This window comes from Sitodiplosis mosellana, unplaced genomic scaffold (genome assembly GCF_009176505.1).
Source record: "Sitodiplosis mosellana isolate CC-2019 unplaced genomic scaffold, AAFC_SMos_1.0 Smas_scaffold_6166, whole genome shotgun sequence".
In the NCBI taxonomy this organism is placed as follows: domain Eukaryota; kingdom Metazoa; phylum Arthropoda; class Insecta; order Diptera; family Cecidomyiidae; genus Sitodiplosis; species Sitodiplosis mosellana.
In genome coordinates, this window is record NW_022601407.1 from 3655885 (window position 1) to 3679378 (window position 23494).

Sequence of the window (23494 nt, forward strand, 5' to 3'; positions counted from 1 at the left end):
GCGTTGATGAATCTTTCCTTGACTGCGACTTAATTTAATCAAATGGAATTGAAATTAAATTTAAAAACTTTATCGAGTTTTGCTACTTCCAAACGGATTGGCTGCGATAGAGTTGAATTGCATTCGTCGTGCGAAATGATAACAACTTTGTAATACAAAGTTTTTCCACGGTGTATGTGGGAAATAAACGCAACGGTCTTAAAATGTACGCATCTTTTGAGCTCTTATCATGTTGCAAACAAAACAAAGTCATTTAAATCATCTCTGTTCAGATGCTCGAATCATTAAAACATAAACTTTGGAAATCTTTAGGGAAAAAAAGGTACGTGAATGAAGCACAAAAAGATGCAAATAATCGATTCTTCGCTGAAGAATCGTGATTTATGCACAAAAGGCCAGTTTTTCTTGCCGAAGACGAAATTGAGTTGTCTTCATTCTTACAAAAACTGTCTTCGTTTACAAAAGATATCGCTTTTTTCCTACCAAAACTGTGCTTTTTTTTCGTTATAACTTTTTTGCCCAAATGAGTGTCGTTTTTTATTTTATTCTCTAACCAGAAGTACCTCATTTCCTCTCCTAAAAGAATTATTCTCTCATAAAACGTGACGTTTGTCCCATTTCCATGTCTCGAGTATTTGAATTTCTTCTCTTCCAATCCCAGTCTTGAATTTCTTCTATTTAATTTAACGACTTGGATATTAAATTTTGAGAGCGAAAAAAAGAGTGCCTTTGTTTGACTGGTGAATTTTGCATTTTCTCATTAAAATAGTTTCGCTATCGTTGGTTTTCGGTAAGAAATGGATGTGATTTCGTATCGTGTAGTATTTTATCGCCGTTTGCCATGTAAAACACAAAAGTAATTTCGAATGTTGTTGGCATTTCATGTATGGTGAGCGCGCACGAGTGCGGGTGCAAATCTCTCTCTCTCTTTCAACCTGCTGCTACTGAACACCGGTTTGTCCGATTAGAATCGATGTTTTTGAAATGATACGAAACAATTGTGGGCATTAAAACGAAGGAAGAGAGTTAAATGATGTGAGTGGGAGTGGAGCAAGCTAATCAAGATGATATCTAGAAATTGACTCAAGTCATTGTCAAACATAGAGTGAAAAGAGAGAAAGAACGAATTAAAAAAAAAGAGATCGCCCCAATGCCTTGTAGTGCATGCATATGTGAACAATGTCGTTGCACAAAATATCTGCGTCGTTCATTCATGCCCGCGAGCATATTCACTGCAATATAATTCGAATTTGCTGAACTTCGCTTTGAATTTTGCCCCGGCATCTCTATGAAAGAGTCAAAATTGAAAATTCTCAATGAAAATTGGCTTTTCCATTTGGATTAATCATATGGAATCAAAAATCGTATGCTTGCCAGCAATATTCTATGAAATATGCATATATATTCCATTTTGATGTCATTTCGAAGTGGAAATCCAACGAAATACTCATTCAACATGGATGATGAAAAAAGTGAACACTGAAAATAGAATATTCATTTCGAAAAGTAGAAGAGTCATTTGCTGCTTTCAATGCATACAAATCAAATAGTCGTCATCAATTAGGCCATAGAATGTGGATGGCACGCCACATCGAAATAAAAAGAGCCGTACCGCGCCACTTTTTTTGCATGTTACATCGAAATGGAAATGGAAATGGCTAAGGATAGTGTAAGAGTGTAAGGGGCGTGACAATATAACGTTGGGCTATTTATATAATTTCGGTTCAAACATGTTGATGAGCTCAGAATTGTGCAAATATTGTTTTGTGTTGATCGTTTTCCGAAGCGCTGCGGTTCTCAAGCAGGCAAGAGAGAGAGAGAGAGAGAGAGAGAGAGAGAGATAGAGCCTCAAGCGGCGCACTCAATTCCTAAATCCAAAAATGATTCATTCGCCGAATGGTACCACATGTGCAATTGTAGACAACATCAACGAAAAAAAAGAAGAGCAAACGCAATTGAGTCATCAGCGTCAACACGACAAAAGCCTTGAAATCCGCAGCTCGGCTTTGCTTCAAACTGGTTTTAGGTCTTCTCGATCAGCGAGTGAATTGGATTTGAAAGATGATGGATTTTGTGTGTTGTTGTTGTTTTTATGAAAGAAAGTGATTGATGTGCAATTCAAATGGCTGACGATTTCCAATTACCGATATGAAGAGATAGATGATACACTCGTCATTCGCCGAGTGGCAAATGGGAAAGTCACAGCTGGTTCGCACAACGCGATGAAATTACTTAAGATTTAGCCAAATGGAAAACGAATGAAGGAACATCGGTCGGACGGACGAACGGACGAAGGGACGGTTGGTTATTTTATCAAAACTCGTTTCAACGCACATCTCTTCTTCATCTCGGCGTGTAAATTGCGTAGCAAAAAATCTTTTTGCATCACACGCACACACAAACGCGACGTACGCTCAAGACGCAAACGATGCATTTTATAAATAACCCAGTTATTAATGTGTAATAATTCAACGACCATAAAGAGAGTAGTCGAGATTCGTTCAACGGAACATGAACGAGATGAAGAGCAGGAGGATTGAGGTAGGATAGGACGGGGGAGGGCAAACAAACAGAGCAGTTACCTGGAAATACATCTCTTGTTTCTGGATTCGGCGCATGAATCCATCCATTACGCTGCTGAATGATACACTGAAACATTTTTACTGCTTCTTTTCTTCTACTTCACTGAACGTCCATGTGGTTTAATTTGGTTGCTGTTGTTGTTTTTATGTTTTGCTTTAAACCAAGCGCGTTTCACTTGCAATTTATCACAAATTCGTGTTGTGCGTTACATGTCATTTTAACCATGATACGTGTCATTCCCTCAAGTCAATTTTAATACAGCTGTTTAGAATAATCGTTGAATTCGTTAGAATTTTGGTCTTTCGCTCGCTTGTGGTTTATTTCATTTCATTTTTTTTTTCGTTTTGTTATTCCAGAGATCACAAACACATCAAATCACGACCAAGAGCTACAAATTGCTGCAGTTCATCGTTGCTGTTGTTTTTGTTTCTGTTATTTCGTTCCCCTTGGCATAATTTATGACGATGATCATATGCGATTTCAATTATGATTCACGGCACACTGTGTGGATTTATAATCGCTTTTCATGATTTCATCCCACAATTCAATCGAATTCCGACAGTTATAGACCCTTGAAGCAATTTTTCGGTATGTGTGTGTTCCATAAACCTGCATATGAAATCACATTGAGTGATTAGTGTCGACACGCGAGACATACTCACTCACACACAAAGAGAGATCAAACACAAACCAATTGCCAAGAGGATCTCCCTCTTTTCCATACAAAACATAAACTTGGTTTTGCATAGAAAAAAAACAACAACAAATCATAAACAGACGAAGGATAAAATACCCAATGCGTAGACGGATTTCATAGAAATATTCAAGTTGATAGAGCAAAATAATCACGAGAATGAGTCTCGATTGAGAATAATCAGTTTGACATGAACAAATAGAAAATCATCGCAACTTTGTATTGAAATTGCGGCTCAAGATGAATTTTTCTATGGAAAAAACATGTGTATGCTTGTTTTGGCATTTAAAATGTTCACAACTATAACGTTCAATGCATCCGGAATAAAATTTAATGCGCAAAATGGAGAAATAAAAGCAAAGATTGTAAATGGCAATTCGAATGGCACAACGGAATTTAATAAAATGAAATTCTAGTGAAAATCACTTCAAAATATACTTTATTTATTTAGGGCAATATCGTAAACACCTAATAAAACATTGACAGCACGAAAAATTACATCCGACGCCAAATAATAGACCCTCTCTTCATTCCGAGGCAACAAAAAGCAGAGAGGTTCATATTCAGCCCGTTGCGATATTAAATCGCTTCAATTTCGACTTTTCCATTTTGCAATCGAAAATCGCCGCCTAAATGGTGTGCGTTCAATTCTCAACTTCTTAAACTTGTCCCGTTCGAATTTTGTGTATCGAATTTAAATTTCATCATTTGGTCGTAGTTTTCCAAAGTTAGTGTTCAATTTCTCGTGTTTTTTTATCGATTTGCCGATCAATTTTTATTCTATATTAGTTCAGCCATTTCCAATTTTGTAGCTGTCTGATTTGTCGAATTTGCTCATAAAAACTTTAGCCGAAAATCGATCAAATGCTTATGTGTGTGTAGTTCGGGAAGTTAGTGTCGTTTTGATTGGAGAAACATGTGCTTTGTGGTGCACATTCCACGAATGCAAAACTTTGTTCCGTGCAAAACTATGTGATGTCAAGAGAGAGAGAGAGAGAGTGAGAGCACAAAAAGCTACCATAATAGAGTCGATGCCGGAATTTAATCGCCAACAAAAAACACTCCACAACGAGTCGCAATGGGTTCGAGTCATCATTTTAAATCAGGAGTTGGCATGTGCCTTTTTTCTTTGCTCTCAATACGGAGTGTGAGCGAGTGAGCGAGATAGACAAAGAGTCAGAAATAAACAAAACACTCAACAACGGAACTAAATTAATTCAGTTAAACAGCAAACGATTTCGAAAAAGAGTTTTGAAAACGAACTGCTGCTGCTGCTGCTGCTGTTGCATTGTTCTGTGCGAAAAATGTTATGCTCATTCAGCGAAACGGTTGGCAATGGTCGTTTCGTTTGCTTGAGAGAAATAAAAACAACGTCGAAACTCACTCTCTGATATACGACAAATAAATAACAAACTGACGATCGCATTTTTGATATGCGACGTTATTTATTTCGCACATTTATTTCTTTCCCGTTTGTCGGTTGTCGTTTGTATGTCGTTTTTTGTTTTGCCCCTTGTGCTGCTGGTCTCAGCGAGAAAGTTTTTTTTTGTTGAAGAAAATAAAAAAAAAGAACCAACAAACAGAAACCACCGGATAGAAAATTATGGGCGCACGAGCAATTCCTCATTTATTCAATATGAAATAAATCTATGTTTCGTCGTTGTCTCTCCCTTTCTCTCTGCTTTTTTTCTTGTTTTCCCTTCAAATGAATCAGAACGGTGCCCATTCGATTCTGGGAAAATGGCATAAATATCTGATGACATTAATATTGCTGCGGCTTCAGCAGCAGCGCACAAAAGAAACATTTGTTGTTGTTTCATTTCATTCGTTTATTCGATAAATTTGTGAATGAGATAAAAAAAGCCAGCCAGCAACCATGCCTCGTCGTCTTCTGTTATCTGTCAATACATCATTGTTGTTTATGTGAGTTCGATGCGCAAACAATTCCATAGTTTTCCAGTCATAGTTATTGCTGGGCCAATCGGTTTGGTTCACGTGTTTTTCAACTCGACTCTGAATCTCTAAAAACAATACCACATTCATTTGAATGAATGCCGCACTGTGCTATCTATCTGTTTTTATTCATATTTTGTTTTTTCGTACATGTGAAATAAAAACCATAAACAAAATCTGAAAAGAAAGTGAGTGCTTGTTGTTGTTTTATTTTCGTTCATTGAGAAAATCGTCAGTGAAACAATGATTTTGACAGCTAATCAACATGAAATGAGAGAAAGAGCAAGAACTCATAATCACATCACCGAATTCGGAGCAATTGAATCCAAGCCACAGCAACAACAACAAAAAAACTGGTCGAGATGACGCGAGAAAAGTGATAACAGTGAAAAGAATGTTGGCTGCTTTCAGTCATGTGAATGTGCGTTGTTGTTTTTTTTTCGTCTTCATTGTGATTCATACAAATCGTGTGTGCACCGACACATTACACCACGCATTCAGTGCGATGTGAATTCGGTCGCATGATGTGATGTAAGTAATGCAACACACAAAGTGGATCGAATGAAAATGAAAACACAAAATTGGCGCGCTGCGCTTTTTTTCCAACGCTATAACAGCGACAGTGAAGAAAGAAAGAAGAAAAAAATCCATGTAACCAATTCTCGCAGAGCATCGCGTCGCACGCTCTCTTTGTGTGACGACGTCAACGACGATGGGCGCATAATAACAACAGACGAGAAGAAAAAAGATAATAATCGCTACACACATTATTATGCTAAAGTGTTTACAATTTGCAGAGTAAAATTGCAGGCTTGTCTTTTGACGTTGTTGTGCACAGTGAAGTGATGCTGTGGCTATGCCTGTTGTTGTTGTTGTTGCATTTTATGCAATTGCAACTTGATTTATCAATTTCAAAGCATGGAAAATTAGCATGAAATCAACTGCATTTTCCAGCCAATCAATAATAAAACTGTAGTCAACATTAAACATTCAATCGATAACACAGACAGATATGAATAGATCAAAATGCGGAGACAGATAATTGAAACTGAGAGTGCAGAACCGGCATTGAATATAGAAAACATGGCGATGGAGAACGGGAGATTGGGAAAAATAGAAAATCGAAAATTGATTTAGACGTGGAAACGAACGGAGAAAGAGGTGAATAGAGAGATTGAGTTTAGAGACAGATAGCCACAGGTGACATGCACACACACACACACATAAATATACATATAGGCATCATCAGCAGTATTTATTCCAGCCAATCGATCCGACTAAATCGAGCAAATTGATCCAATTAAATGATACAGTGCAGATGAAAATGTGTGTCCACCGCGCGTTTGTTACTGTTTCACTCGCTGGCTCTCACACACACTCTCTCGCGTGTGAGTCGGCTTTTGAAATGATATTTACTAATATTAGATGCAGTACAATTAATTCAGTCACTATGTGTATTACGGTCGAATGGTCATAGAGATTTGTCGCTACGCCGTACTTTTGTTCTTATATTGACCAATCGTCAATTGAAGTTAATTCTATAAATTTACTGATTAAATGACATGAACGATTCGGGCGTGCGCGAAACTTCGATTCGCGTTTTTCTTTTCGTTCGTTCGTTCGTTTTTTTTTCTGCTAGTTTTTTTGTTTGATGCTGTTGTTATGGAAATTGCCGGTGCTGAGATAAATACAGAGCAAGCGCGAGATAGAGAGACAATGACAAAGACTACAAACAATTATCACTACTATTAGGTCGAGATAGACATTGTTCTAATTAATGTTAATTTAGCAACAAAACTCTACGTCTATCACATTCGCATCGTTATTCTGTCGATCAATTGCGAGAGTGCAAAGCGAAAATTGAAGCAAAACCAGAAATTAAAATGAAAAGAAAAAAAAACAAACACAATGTTTTAAAATAGACACTATGTCATTGTGGAATTCGCTTTCATTTGCACGCGACTCGTAGCACTCAAAATCGTCAATGGTACAAAAAAACAAATCAGAACCCAGCATGAGATTCGATTCAATAAAATGCATCGATAAGTCGTTTCGATTTGTTTCAGTGATATTGCGATTCGAGCCAATTTCTTGCTCTCCATCTCACTCACTCTCTTTCTTTCTCGTTTTTTTTACTCTATTCTTTCCTCTATTTCTCTTCATTGTGTTCTCTCTCTCTCTCTCTCTCTCTCTCTCTCTCTCTCTCTCTCTCTCTCAGCCCATAAGTCTCTTTTTTGTTTGCGACCACAACGCAATCGGCTCTCTCTCTCTTTCTCTCCCGGCAAAGGAATCAAGAATATTATTTTGCTTTCGTCGCATTCCGATGTTAATCGTAAGGCAATTTTATGCATGTAATATCATCGTAATTGATTTCTTCTATGAAATCGGTGTTGTTGGTTCGCGTGTTTTTTTCTTCTCTTCATTCGTTTGTTCGTGGTGTTTCTCGCTAGTTTCTAGTTGGCGACAGCGTCGTCGACTTTCGATTGCATTATACATATTACATTTTTGCATCGATTATTATACTGTAGGGAACGAGTGACAACCCCAATGTTGCATATACGCAAGCTCTTAATGCAAATGTACGTTTTTTTTTGTCATCGTCGTCGGTCGGTTGTTCGCGCGCGCGACAAAGGTTCGCTGTTTTGCAGCACATTACTGTATTCAATGTCTTGTATATTTCCCAACACACAATCATTGTCATTTATTTAATTATATGTTTTCGCATTGGATTTTGTGCTCTATCTCACTATCTGGTCGCGTCGTCATCATCGCGCTCAGCAACTCGTTCGTATTGATCCTTCTTTATGGGCGACTTTTTTTCTTTCTTGCTCTTCTGTTGCTGTTGTTGTTCCAACACAATTCGTTTAGTAAATATGCGCAATTTTTTTTTCGTTCGTTCGTTGTTGTTGCCTCTATTTTCATTCTTTATTTAAATGCGAACATGCATGTCTTTGGCTCATTTGAGCCGAGATCGCACGATACGAATCGATGAATGTGTGCCTTCATTCCGATAGGCGAGTAATTAAAAAATAATCATTGCTTTTGATGTTGCATTCAGATCCAGTTCTTCGATATTACTCGATGGGACGCTCTCTCTCTCTATCTCTCTCTCTCTCTCTCTCTCTCTCTCTCTCTCTCTATCGCTCTATCCTCGTCTCTTACTCTATACTTGATTCGCTGTTTCATTCTCTAACTCTCTTTCTACGGCTCTAGCTTTTTCTAGTCACGAAAACGTCACCCCCCCCCCTCCACCCCGCTCTCCCTGTCCACGTTTTTGCCCGTTCACTCAGTTTTGCATCATCGCGTCAGAGCGCCCATATTCTCAATATCCATTCATTTGCGATGCATTTCTTTCACTCGATTCACATTCAAATCGATTCTATCCCATCATTTGCTTTATGCATTAAAGCAATTCATATGCACCATTTGCCTTTTCTTATTCGTCGTCATCGTCGTCGTCGTTTTTCTGTGTTTGTTGTTGTTTTTGTTGCGGCTGATGCTGGCAATTACGAAACAAACAATCTCATCTCAAATTCAACTAAATATGAAATCGACGAGAGATAGAGAGCAATTTCATGTTATCAAGTTTCAAAACAATTAAAACGAAAAATTGTTGCTCATTTTCTTTGTTTTTTTTTTAGCAATCTCTTCTCGAGCGTTGATTGTGATTTGTTTGTTTGTTGGCTTTGTTGTGTTCGCACATTCTTTGGTTTCAGCGGTTTTGCAATCGTGCACTCCCTCCAATGTTAACCACTTGGCGACTTCCGTGTCAGTCAAGCGCGCTATCGAATTGTGCATTCAACGACAAAATTGTAGCTGATAAAGAGTAAGCAATGGAACAAAAAAAGAATTGATGCGATTCAATTCGACTTGGAAATTAAAAGTCCGTTTTTTGCACTGTCACACACTTTGCACTGCCAGAGTATGCAAAACCGACGATGCAGGTGACAAGAATAGGCAAAAATCATTCCACTGCTGGAGAAATTTTCTATGCGAAACTCCCTCTCTCTCTCTCTCATTTATTCTCATTCTCTCCGTTTTTGATGATGTCATTCTCAACTTGAGTGCTTTTTAATGGTAGCCCAAATGTGTAACAAGGGTGAAAAAAGAAGACATTCGTAACATAAAAAATGAATTCACATGAATAAATATTGCCATTTCGGGAGAGACGAGTGATGTGAATAAGGCACGGGACATAAAGCGCGCATACGCATTTCTTGGCATGCATGAGACCATGAAATCGTTTAATTGTACAAAATAGGTATGTGGTAATTTTTTTGTGTTTCATTTCGTTTGTTGTTGCTGCTGCTACTGTTGGTGTTGCCGTCACCGCTTCTGCTCTCGCTCCATTCATCACACACACACAAACACACATCAAGCAAACGGAACTGAGACAATGTCGTTTCGCTCTGAGTTTTGTGTGTGTGATGTGCAGTGAAAACAATCGCGTATCAATGAGATGCCATGATATGCACGTGCAAATATGGCAGTGATACAAGTCATGACTTGATTTGGTGTTTGGTGTCGTTCCAGCAGGTTTTTCATTTGTTGGCTGGTTTTGCAGTCGGTTCGATTTGGTTGGTCGACGACATTTCGGAGGCGAGAAATGGGAAAGAAACCCCGCTGAAGAAAGACAAATCGGCAAATTGCACAGAAAATGAAATGAAAATTCCAGACAAGAAAAAAAAGCAACGAACCACATAGAATGTCTTGTTTGAGAGGGTGACAGAGGTAGAAGCAGCAAATGAGCTGAAGAGACAGAGAGAACAAACAGCGGTATACGGAATAGACGCAAGGAGAGAGAGAGAGAGAGAGAGAGAGAGAGAGAGAGAGAGAGAGAGAGGTGGTTTAAGCAATGAAGCAGCGAGAAAAAAGACACGAAAACTTGAGAGCTATTTGAGAAATTCACTAAATTTGGCATCGTTGCCATGAACAATATCACCACGTTCACATATTCCATGGCATCTGTTTAGATGCTATGCTTTAGCTCGACTCGGCTCGGCATAGCTTGGCTTCTCTTTTCGAGTTCAAGTGAAAAATCGGTTTTGGGCCCGCAACACCATAATGTATTTTTAATTTGCCAAGTAATAACCCTCTGCTTTCTTCTGCCTTCACATCTCGGTAAAACGCGAGTACACAACAACAATTTCTCGATGTGGCAGTACCACGATCATTGTTTAATGACGCATCTTGCTGAGACGCGCTATCCTCGCTAGCTCACTGCTACTTCTTTTCTCTCTTACTCATCGAATATAAATTAACCAAGTTCAACGAAAGTTTTCCGATGTTTGCGCGACGCGTGTTCATTCCAAACACTTGGAAAACCATTAAACTAATCACTCGCATATTCGTTTTTTATGTGTTTGATTCATCGCATAATTTAAATAAAGAGAATTTCTTTTTTCAGTAAGAAGAAGGATTGCAATTTTTAATCTAATGGAATTTTTTTTGCTTCTTCGTTCTCTAATTGAATAAATCATTAGGCTTTGGCGACAGACGAGAATCAATGAAGAAAAAAGCGAATCAGAGGAAAAAATCGATGAAAAAATTCTTCGAGAAATGCGAGCGAGTGAAATAAAAACGGCGGATAATCCCACCGAAACAACGATGAAGAAAAAAGACAACAACAAGAACGTGAAAAGTCAACAAGAGAAAAAGTGCCATGTGCCCCTTTTTTTCGTCCCCGTGTGTCGTTTCATCCATCACACCAAAACGAGTTTTGAAGACCTGACCGAGTCAGTGTGTGTATATGTGACGAATCAATTTGACAGAAAACGTGTCGATTATGTACATTCTCTAGTGCAGATTAAGTGGCCGTAATGAACGAGCAGAGTGCATCATTTAGCGTCTCAAAGTGTTGAAGCTGTTGCTGTGATGAACAAGCAGCACAAAGCACTCTCCTGCGCTCGTTTGTCAGACGCGCATGGTACACGCATTAATGCAATCGAACCATGGAATCTGTAATACATTTTCACATGGATGATAAAAAGATGTAGAAAAAAGAGGAGCGAGAGAGAAAAAAATGTTGTGTATTTGTTGCGTGTATGCGCGCTTGTGAACGCATCAAAGTTCTATTTTCATGCTTTCTCTTTGGGTCATTAATGCTTGCTTTTTGAATTTTGTAATCATGTTTTTAACCTCCTTGCCGACGGCGGCTAACATTCAATTACACTTCAGTTTTTTGATGGCAAAGCAAACGAGCGGACGAGCAAAGGGAAAAAAATGATTACGATAAAGAAACCGAGGCAATCAGTTTTGATAAAGAAATTATTTATCACTTGCGATGCACTTAGCTGAATTGCGCATTGCATTTTTGCTCGCTCACCCGCTCATCATCCATCGGTAAGCATTGTTTGACGTGAGCGAAACCGAAAAAAAAACCTTCAAGAAATTTCCCTAATTTATTTAGAATGCTCATCAAACGTGATGCATTTTGTGTTGTTGCATGTTCGTCTGAAGTGGTCTTTCTTCTGAACGAGTGAGCGTGAGCACACACAATGACTATGGCTATAACTTTCGGTTGTGAAATGAAAATGTTTGGCATGAGGCAGGCAAGCTGGCACGTGATGTTATAATGTTTGTTTCATTTTCAACGAAAAAAAAAAAATTTTAATCTTCGATTAGTGAAAATCAGTCAGAGCAAAATGAAATGGTCGAACTAGCGAAAGAAAGAAAAAAAAATCAACAACAACAAACACCAGCAAACAGCACAAGAGAATCTAATGAATGCTTTACAATCATAAAATATCAGACAGCCGAGCACATTTTTGCCTGGTTTTTTTTTCTGTGTATGTTATTCCGCTGCGGTTCGCAATTACGTGTTGTATGTTGTGCTTTGCTTTGCTTTGCTTCTCTTTTTTTTATCTATACTATATATAAAAATATTGTTTGATTGCTGTAATGCTATTGTGGATGATTGCCGAAGAAACCTACATAAATGGGTCATGTCGGTCCGCGAATTAAGTGTGGAAATGAACGAGAAATAATAAGTAATATACAAGTGTAATTACAAATACATATTTTTTTCTTCTCCTGTCTTTCATTCTTTCGATATATTTTTTTCTTTTTCTTCTTCGTTTGTTTGTGTGTGTGTGTGTGTGTGAGGCCGAGTTTGCAGTATTTGCTCAAATCGTTTAACAAACGAAAATATAGCAACAACAGCAAAATATGATAAAAGAGTACTTTGAACATGCTGTGCTCACAAAGGAAAGCCACAGATAAACCATGCCGAGCCGATGAATATTGTAGTAGTCGAATAATGAACACAAAAAAAAAGATTATGCATAGGCGAAAGAGAAAAATACACATACACACACACAACAGCAACGAGAACGGCCCTACATAAAAATTCCGCTTCTCGCAAATTGCGCCGTTTCGATTTATGATGATGATTATTTTTTCCCTCGTTCATTCTTCTGCATCGCCAATCAACTGTGTGATTTTTCAGTATTGAAATGAAGGCAAACGAAGAAAAAACAAAATGTGACGCGATCGTCATTTTGGTTATGGGTGGTTTTTTTCTTGTTGTTGTTATTATTTATTCCGATTCTGGAATGACTTGTCATTTTGATCGTACAACCCCTTGAGTGACATGACTCGGAAGCGCTATCGATAATTTTTCAAATACGAACGATAGAATGAATGAACGGGGAAAAAAATAAGTTTTGTGTGTTGGTTATCGACATTTGGTCTCGGAATGTTCGGAGGTCATTAAGGTTGCAAGATAAACTAGTGCATACGAGCGGAAAAACGTTTGCTCTCTTGTTCTCGTCTCTCTTGGGTTGATATGCTAATGAAATCTCTGCGTGACTGTGACTCTGTGTGTATGAATGTGATACGTTTGGTTCCGTTTGTCAAATGAACCAAAACGAAAGAAAACGAAGAGAACATGAGCAGGCGTTATCAATCAAATCGATCGTTTCCTTTATGCTCTGTCGTAGGGAAAAAAATCATTGCCCGAAAATATGTATCATCATCATTATTCATGCCGCTCCTTCGGCATCGTCATTTGAACAAAGGCTCTGATTTCATTATTTTGTTCTTTCTTTTTTGTTGAAATTTTTCATTTTTAAATAGCTTCAAAGCAAGAGCATCGATAAGAGCAGCTTCGCCCGTTCTCTTCGTCTTCATCAGACTTTCTTTCTCTTGAAAAAGATGAAATGAGCCACGTATGGTTCTCACTCTATTCCCTTCTGTCAATGACATATATAAATACATTTTTGGTTGAGACATGAGATCTCAATTCATGAGCTAGTAGTTTGGAATGGTCGGGAATGTTTCATCATCAAAAGTTGATCATTTTTGAATAATTTTTTCTTTTTTTTCTTCAAAAGACAAATGAACGATGCTCAAGCTCATATTTCTCTCATTTGGGTGGTTTCATTTAGAATTCGTTCTCTCCTTCGTCGCAATGTGATCCATTTTTGTTTTGTTTTGTTTAAACGAATTATTTTCAAGAAATCGACATTTATTCATAAATCGAATCGACAGTTGTTGTTTGAGTTCGGTTTTGTTTGTATTTATCGGATTTTGAATGGAAGAAAAGCATGTTTTTGTTTAGCTAAAACTTGAAAACTTATAAAACGCGTGTCAACCACGATACGCATTTCCACAGTACGCGGAACGTGAACATCGGTTTTTCCGTCGTCGTCGTCATCGTGCCCATTGATATGCCTTTTTTTTAAATGCGGCAATGACTGTATGCTTCGAATGTTTTAAAAACTATTTTTGGATATTTATGATCAGTGAGAAGAAGAAAAACGCAACCGTGAAGCGACAAAAACGGCTCGGCTCTTGTTTATTGGTGCTCCGGTCTCGCTGTGCAGCTCCGGGTACACAGGCCAATCGACAACATATGTTGTGGGAGAGATGGTCTCTCGCGCGTCGTGCAACTTGTGCACAATACTGTACTCAACAATACTCATTGCCTGCTTTTGTTGTCGCACTCTCGGACCAAACACATAAATTGGTGTCATTTTAATCCCATTGAATCAAATTCAAAGCTGAAATTTTCCACTTTAATTGAATTGAACCGTTGAAATTGCATTGCATATTGCTGTGTCGCCGAGAGTATGAACCCGTGCGTGTGCATGAGCGCGCTGCACTCTTAAACAGCCTGTGTGTCTCTCAAATGTTAGTTTGCAAATAATATTAATATTTATCAGATTGTTCCTGTTCATCATGTGTCGACACCATTTCGGCATTTTCAGATTGCAAACGCTCGTCCACTCACACGTTCATTGTTCTCTTCATTGGTCGATGCGATGAAATTAGAAGACACGATGTGTGACCGGTTTTTTTTTCTTCTCCACAAGCACCACAGATAGTGTGTAGTGCAACCATACAAAATCCAATATAAATTTTGACCACTTGGGGTGTGTTATTGCATTTCGGATGCGTGCGTGTATATAATAGCGAAAATGCTATTGAATGCCCGGTTGCGCGGGCGGACGGACGGAAAAGCCAAAGAGAGAGAGAGAGAAATTGTGCCGAGAAAGTGCTTGGGTTGCAAGCAAACTGAACTAACAAACGAGCCTGTTGGTAATTGATGACTCCGATGCACACATACACAACACATGTCGGTGGTATATTGTGTTGTTGCTATTATTATTATTTATATCCGAGAATTGCTTCTTTTATATTATCCCGATGGATGGAGACTGAGTCAGAGTGAAGAAAAAGCAAGAGCGAGGGGGAGAGAACGCACGCGAGACGCTCAAAAAACCTTTCAATGCACAAAAACGCACCATATCGACACAAATATTGACTCTCTCGGTGCTGCGCGATCAGAGCGCGAACGACAACATCAAAAGGAAATAGACTTATATGTTTTGCTTTTCTTTTGCTTCACATTGATGTTGTGTGTGTGTGTTTTTTTTTTGCTCAACTCTCTGTTGTTCTTCTCGCGTTGTTCGGTTCGTGTTTAATGCTAAACATAAATACACAACATAGGGCGACCATTTGCAATATGCCGCAAACAATGGCATAAATTCGATGAGTGTCTTGGCTGTTTTATGCACATTGAACCGAGAGACGCACATACACACACACACACAGAACGCAAATGATTCTTTGCTTTTCGGTCAAATAAATGAAGAGAAAAAAAACACATGCAGTGCAAATCGTAAAAATTGCATTCAATTCATTTTTGTCGTATGCAATTCTCTGGATGCTTGTTTCTTCTTTTCTTCTCTTGTTTTTGGAATAAAATCATTTTCGCCCACGACAACGACATTGCATACAAAGCAACACACTTTGTTTATTTTAATCAGATTTTCAGTGACAAACAAAAACGACACTCTCTGTCAGTGCGTATACTATGCTGATTCAAGTACATCGAAAATTATCGCAGTCATTTATATGCAGGGATCGAATTCATAACATTATTTCGGTTGTTAGCTCCTCATCCAGTCGGAATTGATGTGTTTGTGACGAGAGATTTTGTTCGGTACGACGGGTGCTGCTTGTTGCAGAACAGCCGATGCCCCGAAGCTACTATACCATTTATCTTGAAGATCCAGCACATATGTAATTTTCGTAAAAGCAAACTGATTTTCCAACACAGCACCGCACAACTTCACTTCTTCACCACCCTTATTCACTTTTTTTCTCTTAATTTTTCGTTTGTTTGTTTACTTCTTTATTTTCTTTCGTTTTTTTTTTGTTGTTGTTATTGCAAAAATTTAATTTTTTCTTTTTTCCGTTTGTTTGAATTTTACTGAAATTCGCTGTTGTCACAGTACGCTAACGTTGGCTACATTGATTGAGCATTGTCACATTCAATTGGCTGATTTAATTGATGCTTTCATTCGTCGTAAAATGTTCTCACTCTTGTTCTCGTCGTGAACACAAAACGATGCACAACAATCGAATCAACAATTTTTTTGGCTTTATTGGTTGTTGTCTTCGTCGTCGTCGTTGGTGTTGTCGTGTAGTAATACTTTTTTTTTTTAATTTGATTTGTATTAGTTTTGTTTGATTTTCAGCACAAGCCACAAATAGTTACCGCAATATGATTAAAAATATTGATGTATAACGATATCTTACGACGCCTCTCACTCTGTTTATTAGGTATTCAAACCAGAAAATGGACCAAACAAAAAATTTGATTTTCAAACAATTGAACCAACAAAAAAAATATATAATAAACTAATAATCACACTAAACAATACGCAATTTTTCTCGTCGGTTGAAGTCGTTGTCGTCGTGGTCGTCGTTTGTACACACGCAAAATAATGCGGCCAACATACAACAACGTTTATGTTACACTATTTTTTAGTTGAATCATAATCACAATCCAAACTACTCCACGAAAGCTGTAAAGCCTGTAGCCCAAACGGAGCGATATACCAGCACCGTATAGATGAAAAACGTACTCGTTGATTCTGTTGATTTTTTTCTTCTTCGTCTCTCTTCTTTTTCTCTCTCTCTTTACGATACTACACACTATACACACATACAGTCACACGTTCATGCATTTCTCGTCGTCGTCGTCTTCGTTGTTGGTCGGGAGACGCAACAAATCTTTCTCTCTTCGGGCAAACACACGAATGTGAGTGAGCGTGAGTGTATAGTGTATGTGTATGTGTAGTAAAACAAATCGGAGTGTCGATTTGCGCACAAATCGACGCACATCTGTGAGTCATATGTGTGTGGAGAGTAAATTGGCTGCTTTGCTCGCTCGCTTGCTTGCTTGATTGCATACAGCATTATGTGTTGTGCATTCGGATACTCAGAACAGTATTGAGCCGAAGCGAGAACGATCCAGAAAAAGTGGCTTGCTTTGAGTGAGCAAAAGAGATGGCGCGAAACAACGAGAGAAATATAAAAATGACAATAATGAGCCCCCGAAGTGTGTGAGCTGAACATACGGTCGCGTGTATATATGAGCGAGAGAGAGAGAGAGAGAGAGATTGAGAGAGATACCGCGAGCGTTGCCATGTGTGTATGCGTGAATTAGTATGCGGGATAGAATCACAAGCAAATTAATAGAAAACTCAAAGACGATCAACGGACGATATTTGTAGACTATACAAATTTTTGTATATGGTTTTTTTCTTCTTCTTCTTTCGTTCGACTTCTTTTCTAAATGGATTTACAAATACGCAAATGAATCTCACGGCATTTCCCATTGAGAGAGTGCCTAGAGTGTATTTCGAAGTCGTGACTTCCACTTGTGTTCGTATGGCTGTTGATGTGCTCGCAGAGTATTACGCTGTGTGTATATTAATTGAGCTACTAAAATGAAATCAGCTTTCTAACCAAGTCCCATTGTTGTTTTTTCTGTTGATCCCTTTCCTTCTTCATCGTTTTGCGAGCTAGCGTACACACCGACACACATACATGTGCAACCGATTCGATTGTCATACACAGATGACCATTGCATCGCCTCCAACGACAACGACAAACTGCGACTTGTTGGAATCAACAATCGATCTAGTAGATTTCGGTCTCTTTTTCTTCTTCGTTCGAAGATGAAAGCAAGACTACTTTGATTGGAAATAAGAGCAAACACAAAGATATTTGAGTTCTTTTTGTGTGAACGAAATTGGAAATTATAGTAATTGAGTTGTAATGAGGAGGTGAAAAAAAAATCGACGGCTCAAAGGATAATTCGGTAATAAATGAAAAATTAAGTTTTTAGAAGGACAACAGGCTAATATCTCTACACTTTCAACCGTTTGGGATGCATATGCATACACCGGCAACACATACACACAAACAACGCCAGCGGTGAATTTGTAAACACACCAAGTGGATATAAATTCTAATCTAGGGGCCGAACGCGTTCAAGCCAAATTTTAGAGTTGACGGTATGTTGAGCCTATCAATTTGAGGACAACATTTGGCCATGATTATTGCCATCAACAATTGGAGTTCATGTCATTTTTATTTACAAACATCATTTTTCAATTGATTAAATTAACAACGGAAAACAATTGAAGATTCAATTGATCGAAAAACAAGGGTCGATAATGGCAAATGGTTCGAAGCCTTTGAAATGGAGGAATGAACTAGTTCTTGTTGTTGTATTGCCCCTAAAAATATATTTGAAGTAAGGGAAAATCAGTCCACAAGGAGAGAAAAACTCAAATAGAAATTAAAAAAAACACTTCTCCAATGGCTCAACTGACTATTTTCTCCCGCCTTCTTTGGTTTTTGCAGAGCTATTCCATCGTTTTAAGAATTCAAATTCATCGATTGCAATGCAAAAATAAACCATTGAACCAGTGCAAAAGTGATAAAATCCCCTGGCCACAACACCAGTCATATACTGATAGGATGAAGACCACAAAACCTATAAAACGGTCATGCGCACATGCGATGACGTTGTTAAATTTTGCTTTCTCGCTTTCGTTGTGTTTTTTGCCGTGTTTATGTGTGTAGGCACCGCGACTCGAATGTGCGTTCCGTACCTTCGTTTAATGTATGCATGTATGTATGTGAATTGTGTTTTTTTTCGTTGCTGTTGTTTGCTATTTGTTCACTTGTAGGCACACAGGACTCGTGCTCTCTCCTTCTCACTGTGAATGAATTATGTTACATTTTATATTATAAATAATATCGTAAAGTGATTTCTGTTTTTATGCGCTCTACCGGAAAGGCTAAAAACGTATCAACAAAATTGTCTTGTTTACGCGTCATCGATTCATTCGGGTGTGCGATTTTTCATGTCACATTGATGTGTAAACAAATTGTGTACGGCGCACGGTACAGGCAACTCTGAAATTTTCTATCTTGACTGCAATTTTTTGTTTCTTCGCTTCATATTACAAACGGCTACTACAACCACGTAAAATTAGTTCAAAGGCGTGAATTTGCGAATTTGCCTTGTTTTTAAATGATCCCATTTGGCGTCGGTCACACTGGTTACGAGCCAAGGATTTTCTCGTACATTGTGAATATCAGCAATGAAGTGATCTGTTTTATTTTTCACGCCATTCACCTACGATCGATTTGTGAATGGGATTTTTAATTCGATTGTCAAAACAACGAGAGAAAAACATGCGCTCACTACGACTCTTTGATTCACTCTACTGAAGAAAGTATTTTTGGAAGAAATGGCCGTTCGAAAGAATTACTGATAGAGATTTTGAATATATATTCCATTCTTTCGATATTAAAAAAGCAGAGGAAGAAGGGAGGGAAAAAAACCTCGAAATTGACTGTTGAATTTCTCTGATTCATTTGCATAAGCCGAATGAAGTTGGATCGGGCCGAGAGAGAAGTGATCGCATTCGCTCGCTCGCTCGCTCGCTCGATCGATCGCTCGGTTCGCTTTGGACTCATTTAATTGGCTTCGAATGAAACCTTCACTTTATTCAAGACGTGTTCTTTTTTATTTCGTCCATTCGTTCATTCAGCGGTTTATTAGACGGTTTTTATGTCTCGACTGACTTAAGCTCCATTTCGATAATCAATTTTTGATTGAAGAGAGTGCCACTTGATTATTGTCTCTACTCAATCGCTCGCGCTATTCGAAATTATATCGCTGATTGAGCCGAATGTACTTGAGACGTGATGAATATTAGGCACTCATCATTCCAATGATGCAGTCGGCGGCTGGTTTTTTCCCTTCTTCTTTGTATCGTCGATTTGTGTTGTTGTTGTTGTTTTCTTCATCAGCTTCCATTAAGTGGATAGTTAATCGAAAGTGATGTTGTTTATTGAATGTCGGATGTTGTGCGAATGTGTGTATGCGTGTGTGTGTGTGTTTTTTTATCGGGCCCATTAAAAGGGCATTTAACTAGATCGTCAATCGTTAAACATCATTTCTCTCACTCGTTCGTTTGGCTCATTTTTCTTCGGTCCAAACAGGCGCATTTTCTGTGGCAATATTTTCAATCGGCATTGAGAATCGAAGCGGGAAAACAACACAAGCTAAATTAAGGCACAACAAATCTACATTTATTCGATCGCGCTCGGCAAAGCACTTTGTTCGATCGAAACGACATACATTTCAGTTTTGCGTTGCTTTAGTACAGTTTCAGTGTGCGTTTTCAATCAGTGAAAATGGTTATGAATTGCAAAACATGAAAATGAGTGAAACAAACGCGCGTTTGTTGTATTATTCATTAGTTTGTTACAATTTGAGTAAAAATGTGTTATTGTTTTCTTTTGCATCTTTGTTTCGTTCGTTTGTTCGTAGCTCTTGTCTAGGCAAAAGGTTTGCGATGTAACAGCAACAACAGCAACAGCAGCAGCCGTGGTAATGGTTGTATGTATTTTTTTTTGGTCAATACGTATTCCAGAGCGTGAATCGACAATGAGCCTCATTGAGAAGAACAACACACTTCAATCACAGAAAATGTACGTGGAAAAAACAAGTACCGATGAAATATATATATGCAACAAACCATTTTTCTTCGATGAAGAAAGAAAGACCGATGGAACAAAAAACAATACACACACACACATACACACACTCGCACACAGAGCAAAACGTGGAAAACGAAGATATGAAAAATACCCAAAGCATTGAGTGAATAATGGTGTTGGCGCGCGCAATTAGAGCTTGAAATCTACAAACAAAGAAAAGAACCATTTTTCGCGTGTGCATATCCCGCACACCACCACCTCCGCCCGTCGTCGCCGCTTTTTTCATGTAACCAAGAGAAAAACATGTAAATTTTGCTACGGCTTTGGCTTTGGTGTTTGATGGAAAAAACAAACGCTTATCGAACACAACTCATCCGGCTTACTGTTACGCAGTTTACTAGTTCACAGGTTTTGATCGAGTTTTTTTTTTATACCGTGAGCTCGCGCTCGAGCACCCGACCAAATCTATGCTCACCCATTTTACTGGATGGAGTCATTTCTACTGTTGCTGCTGCTCTTGCTGTTGTCATTATTACTCTCTTCATTGGCTTTGTTGTTGCTCCGGTTGCTGCTGCTACTACTTTTATTTCTTTCTCTTCACTACATCATGTTTGTCCTTTATTACCGTATGCCAGCTCATTGTAATTAATTACTACGAAATGGTCCGATCGAATTGTAAATGCGCGTTTGTTTACATTCCATGTTTGTTTTTATAACAATTGATAAAGTACAATGGAATTCTTGTATAGTTGTAGCGCGCACCCAGTGTATGTGAGTGTGTACGCTTTTTTCGATTCTTTTTACATGATTATCAAACGTGTGAAAATGATGCATGTATATAAACATCTTAGTGAATTTATTTACATTTCAACTCTGTGTTAATGACTGTTTTTCTTCTTATTTTTCTTTGTTGTCGTAATTTGTCCGTTTGTTCATTCGTTCGATTTATTTTCAAATGCAAACCATTTTCAAATTGCCATTTGTTATTGTTTATCTTATCGAAAGCTGGAGGTAGTGCACAATCTTATCTTCTTTATTGAAACACAAATTAAAAGCGTATGTTTGCAAATACTGCGGAACAGAGACACAAACACACCAACTGCGTTATCATTGCCCGACGCAATTACGGATTATTTGCATGTTTGTGCCAAATTTCGAAGCCATTACAAGAGACACATTTATTGCGAATCTGATAAACGGTCTTTCGGGCGCCACCGACAACAACAAATATATTTGCCGAATTTGGAGCAAACTTCTCGCGCACTTTTTCTTCATTTCTTGTGTAGGTGTGTATTTTTGTGATCTCATTTTAGCATTTTTTTTTTATGAATTTTAACCAGAGTATGAGTTGTTTTCATTCTCGTGTTATGAAAAACGGTACATTTTTCGAATTGGTGGCATTCATTTCAGCTGGAAATTGTGGCATTGTTAATGAAATAGTCACGTTTTCATCGCTACCGAAATAGAAAATCTAAAATAAGACGCAAAGTTGATTTTGACGGGAATATGGAGCGTTTTTGTTTTCTTCATAATTCCTTGAAAATTATGATCATTTTCTTAGAAGTGAATGATTCTGTTTTTCGGACATTTTGATGGTTTTCTCACAAAATCAGTTCATTTTCCCGATAAATTCCGTCAATTTTACCAACAAATGCAGTTGGTTTAACGTGAATTGTGGTCGTTTCCCCAAGGAAACCATTCATTTTTATTTCAGTTGATTCATTCATAAAAACCCATTTAGTTTCTCAAGTTGCATCGTAAATTTTCTAATAAATCTAAATTCGAATGAAGTAAAACTCTATTCTCTTCATAAAAATCCCGTCTGCTTTTCACTCATCGTTCTCTCAATAAAAACTCATTTTCCTAATGAAATGCAGCCGTGGCTTGCGTCATAAAAACCCTTCCCTCATCGGAACGATCAAGTGACGCATTTTATTCTGGGAACAACGAACGACAAAAAAAAAACAGCAGCAGCAACTCATTCAGTCCTTCGTCGCCTTGTTCCTCTCTCACTATCTCACGTTTTGCTTTGCACTCTCAAGCGCGACTCCAATTCAGTTTCTAATCATCCGTAATAAAATCTGAAGGTTAAATTCGATATATTCAAGTGAGAAATATGGGTTTTGAAGTCACAACTTGACATAAAACATCGAACAACATTAAATACAAATAATGGGAATCGCGTCAGAGCGCTGAAAAAGAGACGGCAACGACGATGATGACGATGAGACAATTTTACAATTATCGAATTATCGTTCGTAAGTAGTTGCTCTTTCATCTTGATTGCGGTTATTTCTCTTTTCAAATGCGATCGTGAGTCGAATGAATGTGATTGGAGCGAGAAGAACGAAGGAGGAGAAGAGAGAGGCAGAGAGAGAGAGAGAAGACGTTCGCACGAATGTAGAAGCAAGTCGGGGCAAAAATAGCCGCATTTTATTATTTAATGGTCAAGATAATAGACGCGCATATCAAATAGTTTTAGTTTAATAACACATCTTCTGTTGCATGCAAGCGGGTATAATCTGGCATAAAATTGATTGAAATGGTTGCGTTGATTGAATTAGCGAGTAGAAAACACAAATAAATGCTTATCGAAATGAATGGAACATAAAAATTGATGTATTGCGTTGTGGCCGCGGCGTTAGCGTGCATTTGAACACTGGTTTTTGGTAATGAGCGTAAAAAGAGAATCATAATCCCAAAATTCGAGACACTGTCATTTGTCACGCAGTGATTTCGCAAAGATTGTGTCCAAATCGAAGAAACAGATGTTGATTCAATAGCCCGAATGCACGCAGAATTAGTCAATCAGTGGGCCAGATTCAAAGTCGCACAGGCTACATTTGTGTTGAATTGCCTCAGCTAGTGTGTCATTTGGAAATGATATAATGAAACTAAGCCCCTAACTATGCCTGTTGCTCTCGTTCGCTCTCTCTCGCATACACA

General features: G+C 38.2%; 1 protein-coding gene across 2 annotated transcripts in view; it reads right to left on the bottom strand.

The window, feature by feature from the left end:
- The window catches only part of LOC129575297 (SLIT-ROBO Rho GTPase-activating protein 1-like), a 51121-nt gene that overhangs the window by 9780 nt on the left and 17847 nt on the right, over window positions 1-23494 (bottom strand). Inside the window, exons 1-2 of one of the 2 annotated variants that reach the window (XM_055458587.1) lie at window positions 15731-20981; window positions 2583-2844 (exon numbers count right to left, since the gene is read on the bottom strand). The exons of the other annotated variant lie outside the window; for it this stretch is intronic. Of the exons in view, the coding sequence (XP_055314562.1) occupies window positions 2583-2658 (76 nt within the window). The 5' untranslated portion in view covers window positions 2659-2844; window positions 15731-20981. Of the gene's footprint in view, window positions 1-2582; window positions 2845-15730; window positions 20982-23494 lie in introns of those variants that run through there. 2 annotated transcript variants of the gene reach the window in all.